Source organism: Bos grunniens, chromosome 25 (assembly GCF_055505025.1).
Source record: "Bos grunniens cultivar Pamir isolate PY7600 chromosome 25, Bosgru_T2T1.0, whole genome shotgun sequence".
Lineage (NCBI taxonomy): Eukaryota > Metazoa > Chordata > Mammalia > Artiodactyla > Bovidae > Bos > Bos grunniens.
The window spans coordinates 31,138,758-31,162,320 of NC_141189.1; the positions used below are offsets into that span (position 1 = coordinate 31,138,758).

Here is a 23,563-nt window from a genome sequence, read left to right on the forward strand (position 1 = left end):
AGGTGTTTTGAGGAGGCTGGCATGATGCTCCCACAACATTCCATACTTACTCCCATCACGCGGCTTTGCAAGTACCTGTTTCCTCTTCCATCTCCCTGACTGCATCACAGGCTCCAGGAGGATATTTCTTATTTTTCTCTCATTCATTCTCATACCTCCAGTTGTCACAGAGCATTGCATGACACATAGCAGAATTTTAGTAAATTTTAGTTCAGTGTTGATGAAGACATGGAAATGTTAATGACAAGAAAGCAAAGATTGGTGAATATCTGAATCTTCCAGAAATGATGGCTCTATCCAGTCGGTCTATTTTCAAAGATGCGTGTCATCTAATACAGTGATTCTTAATGAGGATCAATAAATAAAAGGGAGTAGGAGAAAAGACGTAATCTGGTACATCATCCACTGCATGTCCTTGAAAGTCATGAGAAAAGTCATCAAGAGTTCATGCCTGAGTCCATGTCTAAGGTCTGAAGTGTTAAGTGTTAACTGCTCAGTCATTTCGGACTCTTTGCAACCCCAGGGACTATAGCCTGCCAGGCTCCTCTGTCCGTGGGATTCTCCAGGCAAGAATACTAAAGTAGATAGCCATTTCCTTCTGCAAGGGATCTTCCCAACCCAGGGATGAAACCCGGGTCTTTTGCACTGCAAGCAGATTCTTGACCATCTGAGCCACCAGGGAAGCCCTAGGATCTGAACTCCTTATCAAGTACCTCAGGGGCCTTGGGCAGATTACTTAAGCTCTCAATGCCCGTTTCCTCATCTATAGTATGGGGGTGCAGGACCTATTTCAATTATTTCATGGATTGTTGTGAGAAGGAAAATGCATGCATGTAGCAGGTGCAGAACAAATGTTATTATTTCATGTATTCCTCTCTTTTTTAATCCACCCTGTCAATCACACAACAAGCATGTTGCATCTTTCAGTCCCTATACCTAAATAGAAATGCTCTCCCAAAGGAGCTGGATAGGCTTTCCCTAGAATGGAAAGAGCAGAACTTGGCATCTTTTAAACTAAACCAGACACTGTGATAAGCACTTGGGCTTTCTTTACAAATAGTCCTACAGCTGGTTGGAAGCACTTTGGAAAGGCAATGTAGATCCAATTAGGCAATGCCATGTGGCCAGCATTAGTAGCAATTTTTGAAAAGAGCCCAGGATGTGACCTACAGAAAGTGCTAATTTTTTTTTTCTTTTAAGGGATCTGTTTCTGTTGCTTGTGCATACACACACACACACACACAAAATCTCATTTTTCTAGGTGGAAATACAAGGCATGTTTTGGGCCAGATTTCTATGGGTCTGGTCTCCTAGTATAAGTAAATATTAAAATCAACACTCAGAACCAAAGCTCATGTGTTTTAATGGGACTCGAAGGAAAACATAAGACAGGAACAAATGGCTAAGAATGGGACACCTGCTGCACCCCAGCTATTTCTTCGGGAAAGAGTTGACAGTTTCTTCAGTTCTCATTTACATCAGAAACAGTAGTAGAAAACACACACACACACACACACAAATGGGGTTATCAACAGGCAGCATGAAAATATGTTCACTGTGAAGACAACTGTACAATAAATGCTGCTGATGAGCATCACTGGCCCCTCGTCTATGGACCACCTTAGCACCTATGCTCAATCATTCCACAAATAACAACAGTAATCAATACGTATGTTACCGGGCATTATGCTAAATCCTTTGTATGTGTTAATTCCTTTATCTCCAAAACAAACTTGTAAGGTAGATGTTATTTCACTCTTTTCAGTGAATGGAAAACTGTAGTTTACAGAATTACATTAATACTTCCAAGATTGCACAGCTCACAGATGACAGAGCATACATACACCCAATCCAATGATGTCCACCACCCAAGTCCATATCTCCCATGCCCTCACTGCACTATCTCAAAGACAAACTGTCCACTGTTTAATGAGCGTCATCACATGTCAGGATCCCATCTATAACTCTGAATACTTCAGGAGAAAACCAGGGCTCCAATCTAAAACCACACCAAGTGAACTCAGGCCACAGCACTAAACCTAAAAATGTTTTTAGGGACTTCCCTGATGGTCCAGAGGTTAAGAATTGGCCTGGCAATGCAGCAGACACAGGTTCGATCCCTGGTCGGGGAATTAAGACCCAACACAGCACGGGGCAACTAAGCCCGAGCCACAACTAGAGAGCCCGTGTGCTGCAACACAAGATCCCACATGACGCAACGAACATCCCCTGGGCCACAACTAAGACCCAGTGCAACCAAATACATAAGCATTTTCTTTTAAAGTGTTTCTAGTGGATCCAGTGTGGCCCAGCCCCTTAACTCTTAGCAATGCTATAATCTACTGACCTGTGTGCAAAACTATTTGCAGTCATAGATCTTCAGATGGAAAGACTACCTGTCCAGTAATTTCAGGAACACGAGTACTGGTAACTGTCACTTCTTAGAAGAGAGTTAAAGCCTCATCTGAGTCGAAATTAGCCAAACTTCCTCAAAACTCAAAAATCTCAAGGGTCCTGTTAATGGGTTCCCCTGGACTTCTTATGGAGCTCCGGCAAGGGAGTCATTCATAGATACATGTAATCATTCATTTGACAAATGTCTGTTGAACTCTGTGTAATTTCTAGGCAGTGGAGGTACAGAAAAGAATAAAACTAATGTAATCCTTACCCCTACCCCTAGGAAGCTTAAAACAGCAATCTCCACTGTGCTTCTCAAACATAGCCTCTTGGAGACTAGTTCCACCTAAGTCCTGAGACTGAGACATTCTCCATCCCACCCAACTGATTGTTCAGGAGTCTGACAACTGATTCAAGGGAGCCAGGTTGATGGTTGGTCAGAAACCAACCACATTTTCTCTCTCTGGATAAAGTGAACTAAAAGACACTGTGATTGAGTGTATTAAGGACAGAAACAATAGTGATGTTTTACCCACTCTACCTCCTAAAGTCCCTCAAGTGTCCTGATTCTCATCCTTCCTAAGCCTGGATATTCACCAGAAGATAACCAACATGCCTCCATTAAAGTTCAGGCTACGGACTCAGACAGAACGGGGTTTGAATCCCAGCTCCTCTGTGAATTAACTCTGCTATGGTGGACAAGCTGTGTAACTTTCAATTTTATTATGGATATTTTCAAATATACACAAATATAGACTAGAATAAGGAATCCCCATGTAGTTGGTCACCTGGCTGTAATAACAGTATTTTTCCCATTTTGTTTCATCTACCATCCCCCACAATTATATACATTCCTGGTGATGTTAAAAGTAAATCTCAGTTATCATACCAGTTCTTTAGTTTCCATGAATCTCGGTTTTCTCCTTCATAAAACAGGGATAACGATACCTCTTCCACAGGCTTTCTCATTTATTAGACAAAAATTTATGGAGCTTCTGTTATGAGCCAGCCCAGTCCTGCCGTGGGGAGTACAGCTGTGACGATACAAAGCTTTTGTTCTTGTGGAGTTTACAATATAGTGAAAGAGGAATAAATTTAAAACATGAGCAAGACAACTTCAGAGAATACAAAAGTTATAGAGAGAATAGTGGGAAAATGGGGAACAGTAGGTGACTTGGGAGCCACAGGTAGACAAGGACATCCTCTCTAGTGAGGTTGCAATAGGGGTAACAGATGAGATGCAAGAGGCCTGGGATCCTGTGCTATAGGCAAAAAGCACAGCAGGTGCAAAGGCCCTGAGGCAGGAATGAGCAGGGCTGTTTAAACATTGTTTTGCATATTAAAGGAGTTAATATATTCAAAACATTTAGCACCTGTGCCTGGCCAAAATGAAAGTAAAGGTGTCAGTCACCCAGTCATGTCTGACTCTTTGCAACCCCATGGACTATAGCCCTCTGCCAGGCTCCTCTGTCCATGGGATTTCCTAGGCAAGAATACTGGAGTGGGTTGCCATTTCCTCCTCCAGGGGATCTTCCCTACCCAGGGATCAAACACCTGTCTCATGTTTCCCGCATTGGCCAGCAGGTTCTTTACCACTAGCAACACTTGGAAAGCTCTTCTTTTCCTTTATACATTATTACAAAAAATTGAGGACAGTTCCCTGTGCTATACAGGAGGCCCATGTTGGTAATTCCTCCCAATTTTTAGAAAGTATGTGGGAATATTCCTTCTAGTATTTCAAAAAAATCGAGTATGGGACATCCTGGGTGCCTTTGTAAATATGGACAAATGAATGAAAATCCATTTAGCCCTAAACATGAGCTGTACAACCTCTTCAGAAACTAAGTCATGGATCTGCTTTTCATCTGATTCCTCGTAAACCCGCTTGGAAATGGTCCTGGGGAAGGACAGGGTGGGAGTAGAAGCCAGGATAAGAATCCGGTCTTTCTGATGAGTTCCATGCCCTGAAATAGCAAGTCAGCATTTCACCAGAGTTTGGGGTGAGATCTCACTTGCTCAGATTATGCCCGTGAAATAAATACTACAACATTGACTCCATTCAGAAGTGGAGCTGTATGTTTGTACGGAGTGTGAGGGTCCTTTGTCCCATGAATAGATGTGAGAGCAGTCAGGATGTCAGCTGGTTCCATTCCAACCCTGAGCAGGTGCATAACTTAACGCGAGGTTTTCATAGACACTGGGCAACACTTTATACAATGGCAATAAAGGCTGTGTAATTGCCACTGACTTATTTCATGTTGTTTCCAGCCTTTGCCACATCGTTAAACAATACCGCACAACCAAAATTCTACTATCAAGTCAGCTGCAGTAACTATAATGTAGTGTTCTGGATTGAATCCTGGAGCAGAAAAGGGACATCAGAGAAGAAACCAGTGAGATTGAAACAATACCTACCATTTGGCTAAAAATAATGTACAAATATTGACTCCTTAGTTTTGACATATAACTACGGTGTACCATAGTCAAGTAAGATGTTAACATCAAGGGCAAGTGGGTGAGTGGGTGAGAATTCTGGGTACTATTTGTGCCACTTTCCTATAAATATAAAATTATTTCCAAATTAAAACTTTATTTCAAAAGAAGTGTGCTTTTAATACAAACAAGATGAGAAATGTTGATCCAAGGTTGTATTTTGTCCCCACAATCCCTCACTCAAATCTCACAATCTTGACACTAAAAGAAGCCTACATTTACCCTGGACTCTCAGAAGGTGAGGTTGGGGCGGGGGGGTGGGGTTGTCACTGGCAAACAGGGCGGCTGGGGTGGGGGAGACAGCGCACGTTCACAGTACTTGAGAACAAAATGCGCCTTCAAAAGCAAACTGTAATTACGCAGAAGCCGAGGAGCTTTTGCAGAAAATCACTCTCTCATCTGAATCTGCATCCTGTTAATCAAAGAGGTCCAAGCCCTTTTGATTATCAGACTAAATATTTTTAGGCAATAACACTGAATGCCTGAAAAGACCCTGAACAGCATCTGCTGAAGATAAAAAAAGGCGAGTCCTGCCTATATCACAGGAAAAATGAACCATAGGAAACTGATAAAGGTTGGCAAAAAAAATTCCAAATATTGAAGCCTTTTCCTCCCTATTTGCCTTCACTCTAGTCCTTCCCGACTCCCCTCCTTCCCGACTCCCCTCCTTCCAAATATCCAGGTTTCTAGACTGTTGCTGGTTCTCTTAGTGTTTGAACAAAGCATAAGGAAAAGTGCAGAAAGTGATCTAGTGTTAGTATCAAGAGAAGATGATTATTCTCTTAAAGCAATGTCAAGTGGGTCACCAAACAGAGATAAAAATAACATTTAAGTTGGAACTTCAATCAAATCTCACAACTTGAATATTTAGTGAAGAGCACCCTAAAAATGGCACAATGTGCCCCTTCTTGTTGTATATCAAATAGATGCATCTTTCCACTTTCTGTAATGGTAAATCTTCGTAGCTCCCATAATGTCCAGAAAAGGGTTTTATATTCATTGTGTGCTCGGACTCTTTGTGACCCCCAAGGACTGTAGCCCTCCAAGCTCCGTTGTGCATGGAATTTTCCAGGCAAGAATACTAGAGTAGGTTACCATTTCCTATGCCATTGTATTCAGTAGTGGCATTCTAATTCTGGCACCAAGAGCTGGTCTTACTTTCTGATTTTCAGACAAGATTCCTCCTCTCCTACTTCTCTATTAGTCAGTGGGCTCTGGAGACTACGTGGCTTCTTGAACCTTTAATAACTGATAATGTCAGTCACCTAGCTCTTATCTTCTCAATGAACTCCACAAATCATTGTTTCTTTTGAACATGTAATTTTTCCCACGTGTCCATTATATGTAAAGAGCTCCTGTAAATCAATAAAAGACAAACACTTCATTACAAGTAAATATTATCACTACCAACTACTGAATTAATTTGCTATTTAAATTAAACTCATTAATGTAAACCTGTAGAAAAGCTATATGCTCTTATTTTCCAGATATTCCCCAAAATACTAAGAAATAAGGATGGAACCAACCTAGCAGAACTACATAAAATTAATATCTGTCGTAATTCCTAGGAGAATGCAATGTTTTTGACATTGTACCTAGAATTCTCCCCTGCAGTTTGTCAGGAAAGCTCTAGTGCAATTCTACTCAGTAAAATATTACAAGATGCATTTTTTTCCTTGGTGTAAAAGATCACTGATTACTGAAACACAAATATAGACTAAAAGCAAGACTCATAAATAAACCAAGTTAGTCTGTCACAGGAGATTTCTGAAATGCACAGTACCTAGAGACCCATCTCTGAACCACAATTTATTTTCAGTACAACTTTAAACAAAGATCCCTTCCTAAAGCAAGATTCATTAATGTTGCCTGACCTTTTGCCTGACAGAGTGGTGTAATTTGAGTGACTTCAATGAGTTTGTTATTCCACTCAAGAGCTGATTCAAAATCATCCTAGAAATTGAAACTTCAAATGAGACACTTTCAACAGCCACCTTTTTATAGCCAGGGATTCAACACCATTTCAGCTTTCTCTACTTCATGGTCATATTCACTCGCTTATGATATTTAGGACTCATATACACCTAGGTTCAGCTTATTTTCCACTGAATTCTGAAAGAGAATGTGCTCATTTCCATCAAAGCCAGAACTGGATACAACAATTGCTATATCAGAGGTGGTGCAATTCACCATGCCTTTTGGGGCTTTGAGATTTGGTCATAAAACTTCCAATGACTGGTGTATTTTGCTCTAACATGTGGCTATTTCTCTTATCATTTTTACGATCCAGTTCATAAATAAATAATGTCAAGTTATTTAATAGAATGGAACTTAAGACTTTCTACTTAGTAACCCATTTCAAACCACGTACACATTAACTTTGCAAACATGCTGCAACATTTCCAAGGCCATGAACAATTATCACCATGTAGAGGCAGATAATTTGCATCACCAATGTCAAATTCCACAGACTTATTCCTCTACCCATTGAGCATGAAAATTTGTAACCAAACAGTGCAAAACTATGATTCAGCAAATAAAACACCAATGCTGTTTCTGGTGGAACTTTAGCAAAGGTGACCCAGACTAGAAAAACGTGCAAAAATCCAGAACTGTTTCTGTTTTTAAAAAACCTCCAGCTACAACTAAATGCATCCTTTAAATTTTCTGGCTTTTATTATTTTAAACAAAGCCCTACAACATTACTTTAATGTGGGGCTTACTTGAAAACATAATTGCTAGGAATAACCATGATAGTACACTACTGTCAAAAACAAAACAATCTTATTTTTCCCCACTCCCAATAGTCAGTACATCAGCTCCATAATATATATCGTATATACTGACCTTTGAAAGGAAAGAAAATCTTTGGGACCACGCTAAGATTCCCAGGTATGTGCTGTCAGCTAAAGAATACCTATTGAAACACAATAGCAAATGCAACTTTTTCCCCCTTGGAGAACAACAGAACAATTTGCTTCTTTTTAATCATAGGTACACACCCAAACTAACACAACCCCAACTCAAAACCCCCCACATACATGCACAGGTATACACACACACACACACACACACACACACACAGAGTTTGTGGATTATGTTTATGAAATTCTGATTTCATGAAAAATAAATCTAATTCTTCAAACCAGTATCTGTTAACTGAAAGCCATATAAAACCTAAAAGTGACAACTGGTCTACCTCAAGAGGCAGCCAGATAAGCAAATGAACCATTGATTAACAGATTACCCAATCAAGATGAACCAACAAAACAGGTTATTGGCTAACAGATTTACTATATAGGATGAACCAACCAAGTAATCCTTTGGTTAGCTAAGTACCTACCATGATGACCAGCCAAAAGGGCTATTAGTTAACATATGACCAAGATGAACCTCCAAAGTGGCCTGTTAACAGAAGAACCAACCATGAAAAATCCACCACGTGGATGACTCTTTAATGGAGAAACAAAGTGAAATCTGAAGATGCCACCCACAGTTAGATCCAGAAGAGATAAAATAAAACTTCTTAGTCAACAAAGAGAAGCTCCTCATAAACCCAAACACACACCATGAAATCTGGAGGTGTGACCACCGCTTAGGTCACCCCGTGGGACTGGAACTGGATGGCAGAGCTATACTTACGAAGATTATTTATGGGGGTTCTGGTATCCATGTTCTCATAATGCTGGACGTGGACCACAATGTTGAGATCTCTCTCCATGTGGTCAGTGTTGCAGTGGCCCTGTGGCCTCATGACGTCTGCAAGGGCCCTGAAAGGAGAGAAAGTTTAAATTGATTCATTCAAAACAATGACTAGCACCTACTTATTCTTAAAAATTGAAAGTGGCTCAGTCATGTCCGACTCCTTGTGACCCCATGAACTGTAGCCCACCAGGCTCCTCTATCCATGGAATTCTCCAGGCAAGAATACTGGAGTGGGCTGCTGTTCCCTCCTCCAGGGGATCTTCCCAACCCAGGGATCAAACCCAGGTCTCCCACATTGCAGGCGGAGGATTCTTTACCATCTGAGCTACCAGGGCTTTGGGCTTATGAACAAAAGACAAGACCCCTTTCTCCATGTAGCTGCCATTCTACTTAGGGTGGAGGGGAAAAAGACATACGTAAAGAAGATCCCTGCAATTAGAGATTACATAAGGATCTCATGCAGAAGAATTCATATACCTCTCGTGTTACTGATGTAATGGCAGCGTTACCCACTTTATAGAGTTATTGAGAGGATTAAATGATGAATATATGTAATATGTCGGCACCCAACAAGTTTAATCACCCTTTATAACTAATCCTAATAATAAAAAAAATGCTTATTCCCAGGTGGCGCTACTGGTAAAGAATATGTTTGCCAATGCGGAAGATGTAAGAGACATGGGTTTGATCCCTGGGTCAAGAAGATCCCCTGGAGAAGAAAAATGACAACCTGCTCCAGTATCCTTGCCTGGGAAATCCCATGGACAAGAGGAGCCTGGTGGGCTACAGTCCATGGGGTCACAAAGAGTTGGACACAACTGAGCACAGCACAGTACTCTTGCTAACCCTAGATACCAACACTTCAGGTACAGTTACGGCCCAGTATTAGTAACAATAAGTAACATTTACTGAGTACTTCCCATAAGCCAGGCACTGTTCTAGTCACGTGACATGCCTTAATTCAATTAGGCAGCACATAAACACATCATGAGGGTTATTACTCCTTCTTTGCTGATGAGTCAACAGAGACTCAGAGAGGTGAACTGATTCCATTTACTTGAAATGTTCAGAATGGGAAAATCCATATGGACAGCAGAGTAGTGGTTGCCAGGGGCCAGGGGTGTGGGAGGGGAAATGGGAAATCACTGCTAATGAGGGAGGGGTTTCTTTTTAGGGTGATGAAAATGTTCTAGAATTAGACAGTGGTGATGGTTGCTCAACTTTCTCAATATACTACAAATCACTGCATTGTATACTTTTAAAAAAGAAAATCCAAAATAACCTGACAGATTGGCTGATCAGGAAAAGCCTTCCTGAGAAGGCATCTGAGCTGAGCCCTGAACAGTGAGGCGTTACTGCCATGAAGAGGATGAAAGAACATTCCAGGCAGAGGGGTCAGCAAGTGCAAAGACCCTGAGGCATAGAAGAGTTCAGATCAGAGGAACAAGAAGGCTAACAAAGCTGAACTGCAGCCAACAAGTGGGAGAGCATTACAAGGCGTGGATTACTATACCCATTCTCCAGAACAAAAAGACTGCCCAACAGGACTTCCCTGGTAGTCCAGTGGCTAACATTCCAAGCTCCCAATTCAGGGGGCCTGGATTTGATCCCTGGTCAGGAAACTAGATCCCACATGCTGCAGCTAAGACCTGGCACAACCAAATAAATAAATAAATATTTTTTAAAAGACTGCCCTGTCGGGCTACAGTCCATCAGGTAGCAAAGAGCCGGACACGACTGAAGCAACTTAGCATGCACGCACACACGCCCAAGTTAACCCAGCTAATCAGTGGCGGGACTAAGATACAAACCTGAATGTCTTTGAAATCATTGTTTAAGCTCCTCCCGACCCTGCACAGTAAGCAGAACCTGAAACTTGAAAAGGACTGCAGGAAAGAAATGTTTGAAACACAAGACAGATGTCTCTCAAATCTAATTTGCCTTTTTTTCACTTCTAAACATGTTCTTTCCTATTTGCAGGACAGGAACAGAGACCCAGACATAGAGAACAGACTTACGGACACAGTGAGGACAGGAGAGGGTGGGATGAACTGAGAAGCAATATTGAGATATATGGATTCTCCAGGCAAGAACACTGGAGTGGGTTGCCATTTCCTTCTCCAATCCATGAAAGTGAAAAGTGAAAGTGAAGTCGCTCAGTCATGCCCAACTCTTAGCGACCCCATGGACTGCAGCCTACGAGGCTCCTCTGTCCATGGGATTTTCCAGGCAAGAGTACTGGAGTGGGGTGCCAGTGCCTTCTCCGATATATACGTTACCATATGTAAAACAATAGCTAATGAGAAGGTGCCGCATGCTGATTCATGTTGATGAATGGTAGAAACCAACACACTGTAAAGCAATTATCCTCCAGTTTAAAAAAAAATTTTTAAACATATGTTAAAATAAAAATAAATAAATACATAGGTTCTTTATTGAACTTCAGAGGATCTCTGAACTCCTCTAGAATTGAACAGAAATTTTATTTGTGCATTTTTCCTGAACAAGAAGCCATAGTTTGGGGTTTCTCTGGCCATCCAGTGAATCTGCCTTCCAATACAGGGCTTGATCCGAGGTCAGGAAACTAAAATCTTGCATGCTGAGGGGCAACTAAGCCGGCACCACAGCTAGTGAACCCACAGTCTACAACGAAGGGCCCACACACCACAACGAAGACCCACTGCAGCCAAAATAATGAAATATGCAAATAAAAATAAATAAAGGCAGACTGAGACACTATCGAGTTAAAAGGAAAAAAGAGGCCAGAGTTCTCACCACAGTCTCTCAAGATTTCTCTCCAAAATTGCAAAATATTTGAACTTTCAAGAGGATAGCAAAGTAAATGATCAGGGTGGCTACCCGTGAATTCGGTCAGCACTGCCATCGGCAGATTCCCTGGCTCCTGCTGAGTGCCAAAATTCATGAAATTCACCAGAAAGTCAAGGATACTTTTCCCCAGGGTAGCCCTTCACAGAGTAGGCATGAGGACGGGGATTCTTAGGCTTCTGTATCCTGGACAAGGTGTCTTCAAGGTGTGGTCCACTCACTCAGGGAATGCCTAATATAGTTTGGCAGTGGGGGGAAGGAAATATGACAACTTCTGTGTATGGTCTTTAGTCATTAAAAATAAGAAATAAATGTGTGAACTGAGGCTGGAGCCCTCACTTGGAACACCCATGTCAGATGGTGAGAAGCAAGAACCTTGGACCAAGGTGCCAACCTTGGCAGTGGCATCATCTTTAGGGTGCATCAGCTGTGCTGTAGTTATATACACCCCCAAAGGGATGTGCAAGCAAAGAATCTAGTTATACTAAGCTAGCCATCACTAGGTGGACATGGGGCTTAAGAATGTTCCCTCATAACAAAACCACAGCCTGGAGACAATACTGATTAAACAAGGACAGGAAAATGATAGACTGGACCCTCTCCTCTTCAACAGCTTCTCACAAAGTTAAAAAAAAAAAAAAAAACGATGGCCTATTCAGATCAAAATGAAATCAGCCAAAAATAATTCAAACTCTCATGAAGAATATTCAAAATATGGATCTATGTATGAATGATGAGCTTCATCCTCAACACACACTAGTGTGTTATTACACAAAGTCATCACCATTGGCAACAAATTGTAAATATTTGTTTCACCTTCAGTTCTGCTTAATATACCTGCTCTTATGTATGCTTTAGAGTCTATCTAAACAACAAGGTCCTATTATATAGGACAACATTCAAAAAATGAAGATCATGGCATCCAGTCCCATCACTTCATGGCAAATAGATGTGGAAACAGTGATATACTTTATTTTCTTGGGCTCTAAAATCACCACGACAGTGACTGCAGTCACGAAATTCAAAGATGCTTGCTCCTTGGAAGAAAAGTTATAACAAACCTAGACAGGGTATTAAAAAGCAGAGATACCACTTTGCTGACAAAGATCCATGTAGTCAAAACTATGGACTGTCCAGTAATCATGTATGGATGTGAGATGGACCATAAAGAAGGCGAGTGCCAAAGAATTGATGCTTTTGAATTGTGGTGCTAGAGAAGACTCTTGAGAATCCCTTGGACTGCAAGGGGATCAAACCCGTCAATCCTAAAGGAAATCAACCCTAAATATTCATTGGAAGGACTGATGCTGAAGCTGAAGCTCCAATATTCTGGTCACCTGATGTGAGTAACTGACTTATTGGAAAAGACCTGGGAAAGACTGAAGGCAAGATGAGAAGGGGCAGCAGAGGATGAGATTGTTGGATGGCATCACTGACTCAATGGACATGAGTCTGAGCAAACTCCAGGAGATAGTGAAGGACAGGGAAGCCTGGCATGCTGCAGTTCATGGGGTCACAAAGAACCAGATATGACTTAGCGACTGAACAACAACTACAGCACAGGAAACTATATTCAATATCCTGTGATAAGCCATGCTGCTGCTGCTGCTAAGTCGCTTCAGTCGTGTCCGACTCTGTGCGACCCCATAGACGGCAGCCCACCAGGCTCTGCCGTCCCTGGGATTCTCCAGGCAAGAACACTGGAGTGGATTGCCATTTCCTTCTCCAATGAAAGTAAAAAGTGAAAGTGAAGTCGCTCAGTCGGGTCCAACTCTTCGTGACCCCATGGACTACAGCCTACCAGGCTTCTCCGATCATGGGATTTTCCAGGCAAGAGTACTGGAGTGGGGTGCCATTTCCTTCTCCAGTGCATGAAAGTGAAAAGTGAAAGTGAAGTCGCTCAGCCATGTCTGACTCTTAGCAATCCCATGGACTGAAGCCTGCCAGGCTCCTCCATCCATGGGATTTTCCAGGCAAAAGAGTACTGGAGTGGGGTGAGTGGTAAGCCATAATGAAAATCAATATGAAAAAGAATATATATAATTGAGTCACTTTACTGCAGAAATTAATACAACATTGTAAGTCAACTATCTTCCAATAAAAATTTTAAAAATAATAAACATATGTGCATATATTATGTATGTTAGTCACTCAGTCATGTCCAACTCTTTGGGACCCTATGAACTGTGGCCTGCCAGGCTCCTCTGTCCATGAAGTTCTCCAGGCAAGAATACTGGAGTGGGTTGCCATTTCCCTCTCCAGGGGATCTTCCCAACCCAGAGATCGAACCTGGGTCTCCTGCATTGGAGTCAGATTCTTTACCATCTGAGCCATCAGGGAAGCCCATATATTGCAGTGTATACTAAAAAACATGTTACAAATAGGGATGTGTTTTTTTTTTTAATTTATTGAATTAGACAGTGGAAAGAACCAACTATGTACTACAAACCAAACTAATGCCCAAGGAATTGGTATTTATGTGTAGCACACATTCTGAGTGCTTCTCAAACTTGAATGTGCACATGGATTATCTAGGGGCTTTTGTTAGGATGCAGATTCTGATTCAAGATGTCTGCAACAGGCCCTGAGATCTGGGGCCAGGTGATGGGGATACTGCTGGTCCACACTCAGAAGAGCAAGATCCTAACGGTACTGTGATTGGAGATACTGCTGGTCCACACTCAGAAGAGCAAGATCCTAACGGTACTGTGATTGGAGATACTGCTGGTCCACACTCAGAAGAGCAAGATTCTAACGGTACTGTGATGGTGAATTTTATGTGTTGATTTGACTGGGTGCCACGGTGTGACCAAAGATTTGGTCAAACATTATTCTGGATGCCTCTGAGTGGGTGTTTTTAGATGAAATTAACATTTATATTGATAGACTGAGGAAAGCAGATTGTCCTCCACAGCATGGGTGAGCCTCATCCAATCAGTTGAAGACTGGAATAGAACAAAGGCCCATCCTCCCCCAAGAAAGAGAATTTTCCTGTCTGATGGCCTTCAGATTGGGACATCAGGTCCTCATGGTTCTACAGTGACTTATAGGCTTTCAGATTCAAACTGGGACCTTAGGACTTCCCTGGTGGCCTAGTGACTAAGACTCCATGCTTCCATTGCAGGGAGCATGGGTTTGATTCCAGGTCAAGGAACTAAGATCCCACATGCTTTGAGGCACAGACAAAAAGTGAAAAAAGGAGAAAAAAAAAAAAACACTTGGACCTTGACTCTGCAGATTTTGTATGTACCAGCCTCCATTATCATGTGTGGCAAGTCTGCATAATCTCTAGATAAGTAGATAGTTAGCCAGATCTCCTAAAGATTCTGTTCCTCTGGAGAACCCTGACTTAATAAAGGCACCTTATTGAAGAAACTACACTTTTCCTCGATATCCCTTAACCCAGTTCCAAACAGCTGAAAGACTGCCATTTTTGAGGTTGAAGATGATGGAATACTGGCAGTTGCATAAGGTTCAGCTTAGTGTCTATTCACTTGTACATTCACCTGTACATCACCCGTCTCCTGCCATGGACCGTGAGCTCTGTGCCTGCACTAATCCTTGCAGTCTCACAGCTCTCAGTCCAATGCTGGATCTACTATAGGTACTCCATAAACACCTGCTGCTGCTGCTGCTGCTGCTAAGTCGCTCCAGTCGTGTCCGACTCTATGCGACCCCAGAGACAGCAGCCCACCAGGCTCCCCCGTCCCTGGGATTCTCCAGGCAAGAACACTGGAGTGGGTTGCCATTTCCTTCTCCAATGCATGAAAGTGAAAAGTGAAAGGGAAGTCGCTCAGTCGTGTCCGACTCCTAGTGACCCCATGGACTGCAGCCTACCAGGCTCCTCCGTCCATGGGATTTGCCAGGCAAGAGTACTGGAGTGGGGTGCCATTGCCTTCTCCCAATAAACACCTACGGAATGACTACATCCATGAGCAAATAAATGATGGGATGAGGAGGTGCCTTATGTCATGTAAACCAGGATGTCAGGCATCAGAACTCCCGTGTGCCAGGTACTATACCAGGACTCGAGTGACAGGTGGGGAGAGGCTGCATTCCTTACTGTGAACAATAATGGAAGGAGGCAGATGATAAACTAGTAAACCAGTACGTTAGTGAGTTCATTTTAGACTGTAATGTGAAATGAAGCAAATCACATTGAGTGATGGGCTGGAGGGGCTGGGGGAGCATCGGTAAATAATCCTAGGGGATCAAGGACAGCTTCTCAGACAAGGTGACACTGAGCTGAGACCTGAATGCTGAGAAAGGGCCAGCCAGAGAATCTGAGGCAAACCAACACAACAACTCCAAGGCAGCAATGAGCACGGCATATCTGAGGAACGAAAAGAAAAGCCTGCATCCCTTTTCTTTCCAATTACAGTGAATAAATAAAAGACCCCAACATCGCCAAGTAGAGCTTAGAGTTGCAATATCTTGCTTAGAAGCCTCCAGGGGTTCCAAGGTCTGAACTGTTTTCTGACTTTTAAACACTTGAATGGGATTCCTGAGATTTTCCTCTTGTACCAGAAGCATCATTTATTTTTCCAGGATCTAAGGGCAATGCACATGAGGCTACTTTCTGGGGTAGTGGTTATATGGGTGTAGCCATGTGTCCAAATTCATCAAACTACACATAATATGTGTACACTGTATGCTGCAAATTAGACTCCAATAAAGTTGGTTTTTAAAATGCAAGGTCTCAGTGCCCAAAGAGAAGCAAAACATATTCTGCAAGGAAAAATAATTTAGATAGCCAGTGGGAATTTGCTATATGATGCAGGAAGCTCAGGCCGGTGCTCCATGACAACCTACAGAGCTGGGATGCGGTGAGGGGTGGGAGGGAGGTTCAAGAGAGAGGGGACGTAGGTATACCTATGGCTGATTCGTGTTGATGAATGGAAGAAACCAATACAACATTGTAAAGCAATTATCCTCCAATTAAAAATTAAAACAAAAAAATACTTTAGAGACTTTTTGTGGCCAACAGCATATGCATCCGTGGGCTTCTCCAGCCTGGGCAGCTGGTGGAAGCCACAGGATAACCATAAATGTATAAGAAAAGGGAGATGGAGGGGAGGCTGCAATAAGAGAGAGAAGGCAAGAGCAGGAGAGACGTCTGTCACTTGATGCCATTTCTTTGCAAGAGACTTGAGCGTTTGTGAAGCATGCTTGAAAAACACACAGGACATGGCGCTATGTAATTTGCCACTTGGATTTCTGACTGTTTGAAGGTGGGCAAGATGATGACATGCATTCCCTACTGGCTTCAAATGTAAAGAGCTTCAAACACGCATTCCTGCCCTCACTAATGCCTTTGCCAAGAGGGCTGGCCCTGCCAGGGGCAGATGCAGGAAACATCCATAGTCTTGATCTGACTCGGGCTCCTTGAACCAGCCCTGACACTCTTATTTGCAGGGCATCAAGCACTTCTCTGTGATCGGCAAAGACTGAAGTCCTGGATGTCAGTGCTTCAAGGCAGTGCAGCCTGATGGTCAAGGACCCGTGGCATAGCCTCAGACTGTCTGGGCCTGAAGTCTAGCTCCTCCACTCGCTAAGGGATTTTGCATCCTCTTGAAAAGCAATCTGTGCCTCTGTGAAAAGCAGATTGTCATAAAGCTGACCTCCGTGGGACATGAAATTAAGTGAGAATTTACACATAAGCTTATGTAAAATAGCAAAGCCAGCAAGTGTCCCTGAATATCAGCCAGGCCAATGAGGGGGTGTGGGATGGATTGGGATGGACATACATACATTGCTGTGTATTAAATAGATAACTAATGAGAACTTACTGAACTTGCCACCCATCCTGCTAAAATTCAATGCAAGTCCAGAGAGGTGATGAGACTTGGCCAATGTCACGCAGCTAAATAGACATAGCAGAGCAAGCACTAGGCACAGAGTTCCAGACTACAACTTCACCTCCTTCCATAGATAAGGGGAAGAAAATTCCAATAAGAAGGATGATGATAAAGGGTAATAGTCACTGAGCAGTTACCCTATGGCAGTCCTGCTCTATGAGATTTCTAAGCCCAGTCTCAGTGAATCTTCACACAGACCTATGACATAGGGACCCTAAAGATAGGAATCTGAGAATCAGAGATGAACCGCAAATTTCCCAAAAGTTCACACTATTAAGTGGCTGAGTTGGGACTGAATCTGGAGCCATCTGACTTGAACCCATTTCTCTTCAGATCAGCCCAACAACCTCTCTAGGGACTGCAGGGAACATGACTGACTGAACTGAGGACCGGGGCACGGGGTGGGGGCAAGTGAAATTAACCTGAGAGGGTCCTAAAGGGAACAGATGCCACTTGAAAATACAGGTCCAGTGTTACCTAATCTATCAGCTTCTCAAGAGAAATCATAAAATCGAGATTTCTATGCGAAACTTCCCAGTTTTTTAAATGTTGGTCATTGGTTCTAAGTTGGTTTTAAAACACCGTACACCATAGAGACTAAAGAGATTTCACAGCCAAACGCAGTGAGCCTTGACTGAAATCCTGGTTTGAAAACCCAATCTCTAGAAGACATTTCTGGTGTATGACTGGGAAAACAGTAATACAATTGGCTATTTGATGATGTTATGGAAATTTTGTTCCTTTTTGGGGGCAGGATACTGGAACTGTGTTATGTGGGAGAAATGTCCTTGTTCTTAGGAGATCCACACTAAAGTATTTAGGGATGAAGTGTCATGTCTGCAACTTATTTTCAACTGCTCCAGCCAAAAAAAAAAGGAAAAAAGAGAAGAAGACAGGGAAGGAGAGAGGAAGGAAAAAAGGAAGGAAGGAAAGAAGGAAGAGGGAGAGAGAGAGAGAGCCATAAAGCAAACGTGACAAAATACTAATAAGTATTCAATCTAAATGAGCAGTTTTTGACTGGGAGTGACTCCGCTCCTGGATGACTTTTGGCGACGTCTGAGGACATTTTAATTGTCCTGACTGCAGTGTGTGGGGGCCACCTGCTCCTAAGGGGGCAGAGTCCTGAGATGCTGCCAAACACCCAGCAATGCACCGGATGGCCTCCCACAGCAGAGAACAATCAAGCCCCAAATGTCAAGAGTGTCAAGGGGAGGAAACCCTGCTCTAGATGAAAGATCTACTGGAGTTTATGTTTATTCTTCTTTCAAGTTTTCTGTATGTTTAAAATGTTCACAATAACAAATTGGGAACAACTTAAGAATTCATGCGTGCAGGCTCGACCGCTTCATTCGTGTCTGACTCTTTGCGACCCTATGAACTGTAGCCCCCCAGACTCCTCCATCCATGGGATTCTCCAGGCAAGAATCCTGGAGTGTGCTGCCATGCCCTCCTCCAGGGAATCTTCCAGACCCAGGGATCATACCCGTGTCTCCTGCATCTGCTGCGTTGCAGGCGAATTCTTTACCCACTGAGCCACCTGGAAAGCCCAAAAATAAGAATACAGACATAGGAATATGTTGCAGACCAAATAAAATGTGTCTGCATGGTTTGGTACCATTTGGTACCCACCATTTGTGGTCACTTCTTCCAATAAATAGTGGTTGAATGTGGCTGTGGTTATATCTGCTGTAGAAACACCTATACAGTTTTCTCCACATCACAGGCCAGGCCTGCGCATACTCTGGAATTGCTGTCTCTCCCCGTTTTCAGTCCTAATCAGCGCAGAAGGAAGCAGGCAATGTGCCCAGGCCTCTGAGCCTGGAAACTGACCTTACAAACACAAGCACACTGGGCACTAGGAGCAGTCAACGGTGTGACGTTGGAGCAGCACGTGCTGTAAGTCTTTGAGGAGAAGGTATTCTCAGGTGAGGTAAGAACAAACTTCCCACCCCAGCGACCCCTGCAGCTCGAGACAAAATAAATTAAAAGGCTGCAGCCAGCACGTTCATTTCACCGGAAAGCCACCGTACAGTCTGTCTGATGCGGAGTTTGGCGTGCTGGACCCAGCCAAACATCCTATGGTCCATGCAGGCAAAAGCAAATGAGCCATGGCTGGGATATGAAATTATTAACTGCATCAGTAGAGCAGGATGTGCTTGGTGAGTACTTGGGGCAGCCCCTAGCACCATAGAAACACACCCAAAGGCTACACAAATGGGGAGAACCAGCAACAGAATGTCAGTAAGAGTCACACTGAATAAATCCATCCACCCTGTATCCGGGAAAATGTTCCCAAGTCAAGTGTGGACCACTTTACACAAGCCGTTCAAGGAGGTGGTAAAAATGCAGACTTCTGAGGCCCAGATAGATGGATTTAGAATCTCTCTGGATCAAGCGCAAGACTGTGCATTTTAGGAAGCTCCTCAAATTCTGATGCTCACTCAACCTGAAAACATCTGCCCCAGACACAGCTGACACCAGGGGAGTAAGGAATGCGCAATTTTCTGTGTGACCTTGAGCAAGCTACCAACCTCAGCTACAATTTGCTCCTATGTAATAGAGAATTAGCACCTGTCTCATCACTGGGCAAACTAAATGATGTTTACACACACATACACACACAGAGACACACACACATCCCTAGTACAGTGCCTGGCACCCAGAACTGTGCTCAGCAAATGTTACTTCCTTTTCCGGGACAGTGACTGACTGAACACCATAAAGCCTGGAGAGATATACAGAAGTATAGATGTGCAGACCCCACCCTAGAGATCCTGATTTGAACCATCTAGGGTGGGGCCCCTGGCAACAGTGTTTTGTTTTGTTTTTTTTTTAAAGCATTCCAGGTCACCCTAAACGTCAGCCAAGGTTGAAAATTATACCTTGGGGGTCATCAGTAAAAATCAAGCAGTCTTTCTTTTCAAGAGTATGTACCTTCACTCCAGCCTGGAATTCTCAAAATGTATGCAAGGAGAGCCTGTGTTGGGGCTCTGCAACACCAGGACTGGATACCCCCTAGATTCCACCTCCAAGGAGACCTTTCCCGGTACCTGTAGAGGAATGTGGCTGCAGCCTGCTGGGCTGGAGTAAACAGAGCTGCAAGGGGGCAGGACCAGGAAGTTTCTCCCACAGTTCCCCAAAGGTTAGTGCTCCTCCCCAGCTTCCCACCTCCCTCCTCCTGCTTCTCCACCCCCATCCCAACCGAACCAGGAGGAGAGCTCCCAAAGCCCTGGTTTGCAAGGCAAAGGCTCCAAGATTTCAGCAGAGGAATTAAGTCGAAATCTGCCAGGCACCCTACCCATCCCTGGGTGAATTTCTCTACCGAGGCAACAGTCGCTGCCGCAACCCTGCTTCCGAGTCTCGCTCGCAACACCAGACCCTTGGCGAGGACAGCGGGGGGACGTGAAACCACCGGCCCGTGGGGTTGGCGATCGGGCACCTTGGGGTGGCAGGAGGTGGGCGGGGCCCGCACTTGACTCTTTTGGTAGGTCAGGCTTTCTCGAAACCCCTGGAGTGGGGGTGGTTCTGTGCCTCTTGATCCCACCATCCATCCACACCTCCCTGCTAACCCAAACCGAGAGGAACTTCTCACCTCTTTCTTCCCCCAAATTCTTCCCTTGGGGTGGGAAAGGGTGGGGGGGAATCATCTGATAATCTGCATATAAATAGAAAATAATTACTAGTGATGTGGTGGTGATGTTCCTCGCCTATTTTTGGTGGGTCTCTTTGTTGAGATTTTTTAGGCAGGCACACGGAGCGCGTGCAGACACACGCGCGCGCACAGGCAGCCGGAGGTGCGGGGTGTGTGTGTGTGTGTGTGTGTGTGTGTGTTTGGGGGTGGGGGGGAACACATGGCGACTCTGTTGCGCGTATACGGGAAGAGAATAAACCTTGTTCCCCAGTCATCCGGCTGTGTGCAGGCGACCCCGCTCTCTTCACCACCCTCCCCCGTCCCTCCTCACCCCAGCCGGGACCCCACACCAACCCCTGGCCTCTCCCCGGCCGAGGGTTGCATCCTCCAGTCTGCGTCTTCAGCCTCCAAAGTTACTGGGTTGTGCGAATCGATTTAGACACTCGGGGGAAAAAAAAAAAAAAGGCAAATAGCTCCATTAATCCCCAAATGCCTTCTCCCATCTGCTGCGACTTGCTCGTGCTGGGACTTGCATAATGAATAAGGCAAAAGGGAAAGTTGACGAATCAGGGTGTCTGGGGGGGTGAAGGCACGCTGGGAGGGGGCTCCGGCCCTGGGAGGCCACACCAGCCCGCTCAAAGGGCGCAGCGCCACGGCTGAGGTCGCTGCCCCCGGCAGGGAGAGGAGGCGTCTGGAGAGAGGGACGAGGGGGTGATGGGGGGGAGGGGGGGCCGAGGTCCCAATTCCAGGGAACTGGCAGCTCGGCGGAAAGCGAGGCGGCCGCTCCGAGCAAAGCTTTTGTTCTCGCCCTCCCCGCACTCTCCACCTCCCTCGCCACATTTTCGCGAGTCGTACGAGTTGCAGGCGGCACACACTCCTTGCCTCCCTCCCTCCCCCTCCGCACACACGCGCGCGCGGGCTCACACACACCCCTCTTCCCTTTCGGGCTCGCCGGCCCCTGTTTACCTAAAGGGTAGTATGCGGAATCCGAAGGCTGGACCACCCCCACCTCCCCAAAACCCAAGACTCCAAAGGCACTGGCTCCCAGGCTGTGTGTCTCAAGTCCGCTGCAATACTCGGCGGGAGGGGGCGGCAAGAGAGCGGGGGTGGCGGGGGAAGACACCCCTAATCCACATACACACTCTCACGTCCACACCTGTGCTGAGCTCCCCGTCCCCTCTCTGCACTCCCAGCCCAAGTTGGCTGCCCGGGTGACATTCCCCCGCGGAGAGGCCGGGCTGGAGAGGGAGCGCCATTGCCTCTGGGAAGGTGGAGAGGGGAGGGGAGCGGGGAAAGAGCGGCGCCCGGGGAGTGGGGGGGCGGGGGGCGGCAGCCCACCTGGACATGTGCTCCCTTTGGGGCCGGTGCGCTTTCTCCAGCCCCAGCTTGGTGAAGATGCCCACGAGCACCATGACGGCCACCACCCCGCAGATGATGTAAACGATCAGGTTGGTCTTGTCCTTGGTGGGGTCGTGCAGGGGGTCGTCCTTGCGCGCGGGGGGCTTGCCGGTGTTGAGCCAGAGCGGAGTGTCGTAGTTGGTACAGGTGCTCTGATTCAGTCGCCGCTTCTTAAACGTGCAGCAGAACCGGAAGCCACAAGTCCCGCAGCAAAAGATGAAGTCGCCCGAGCTGCAGTTGAACGGCGGGTCCCACTGGCCCATGACATCGAAGTAGCCCCGGCAGAAGTCCGGCGTGGGCGCCCGGGTCGGGGGCGCGTCCGAGACCCCCACGCCCTCGCCGACCTCTCCGGAGGCGGCCCCGGAGCGGTTGCCCCCCGTCAGCACCACCACGCCGCCCAGCTGCGCCAGCTGCCCGTGCCCCGCTCGCTCCTGCGCCCGGCACACGCGGGCGCACAGCTCGGTGAGGAAGCAGCCGAGGAGCAGCCGGAGGACGCGGCGCATCGTGTCTCCCAGCCCGGGCTCGGCCACTCGGCCGCCGCTGGAGCCGCTGCAGCCGCCTCTCGAGGCGCGGCCGAAGCTGCCGAGGCTGCTGCCGGGGGCTGCGAGCCGCCGCGGGCCGCACATGCAGGGAGCGGCGCGGGGCGCTCGGTGGTCGGCGGCCACTGCGCTCGGCTCAGCCCGCGTTCGCCTCCAGCGCGCCGCGCGCCGAGGGGCCGGCCGGGGAGGAGCGCGCCGGGCCGGGCGGGGGGAGGAGGAACGGGGGCCAGCGCGGGGTGCAGGTCCGGCTGGCTCCCGGGGGAGGCGGGGGCCGGAGAGCAAGGGCGAGTCGGGCGGTGCGCGCCTCCCCTCGGCCGGCGGCTCGGGACTTGCCGCCCCGCGCCCGCTCGCAGGATCCCTGCTCACCTCTCCAGCTCGCCAAGTGCGCGGGAGAGAGCGAAGCGACACTTGTGGAATGAAGGGAGGGCAGGAGGGAAGGGGGAGGGGGAGGAGGGCGGGCAGAGGAGGCGCGGGGGGGAGGGGGCGGTAGCGAGCTCGAGAGGGGCGGGGGCGCGGGAGAGGTGACTCCGGCGAGCGGGCGGGCGGGAGGCAGGCGGGGGGCGTGCGGAGCCGAGCCGGGCTGGCGGGCGGACCGGAGCGAGCTCCGGCAGCCGCAGTGGCTGAAGGCACAGCTCGGATTTCCCGGCAGGTGGGAGACGGCGGCGGGACCTCCCGCGCCCTTACTGGGCGGGAGCCGCGGCTCGGACCTGTTCGGG

At 46.2% G+C, this 23,563-nt stretch overlaps 1 protein-coding gene across 3 annotated transcripts in view; it reads right to left on the reverse strand.

Annotated features, from left to right (window-relative positions):
* Positions 1-23,256, reverse strand: part of SHISA9 (shisa family member 9) — a 461,433-nt gene extending 438,177 nt beyond the window's left edge. Inside the window, exons 1-2 of one of the 3 annotated variants that reach the window (XM_086375700.1) lie at positions 22,249-23,067; positions 8,533-8,660 (exon numbers count right to left, since the gene is read on the reverse strand). In XM_086375700.1, the coding sequence (XP_086231826.1) occupies positions 8,533-8,660; positions 22,249-22,934 (814 nt within the window). In that variant the 5' untranslated portion in view covers positions 22,935-23,067. Of the gene's footprint in view, positions 1-8,532; positions 8,661-22,248 lie in introns of all 3 variants that reach the window. The other 2 variants (XM_086375702.1, XM_086375703.1) reach the window with 2 other exon arrangements.
* Positions 23,257-23,563: the final 307 nt, after the last annotated feature.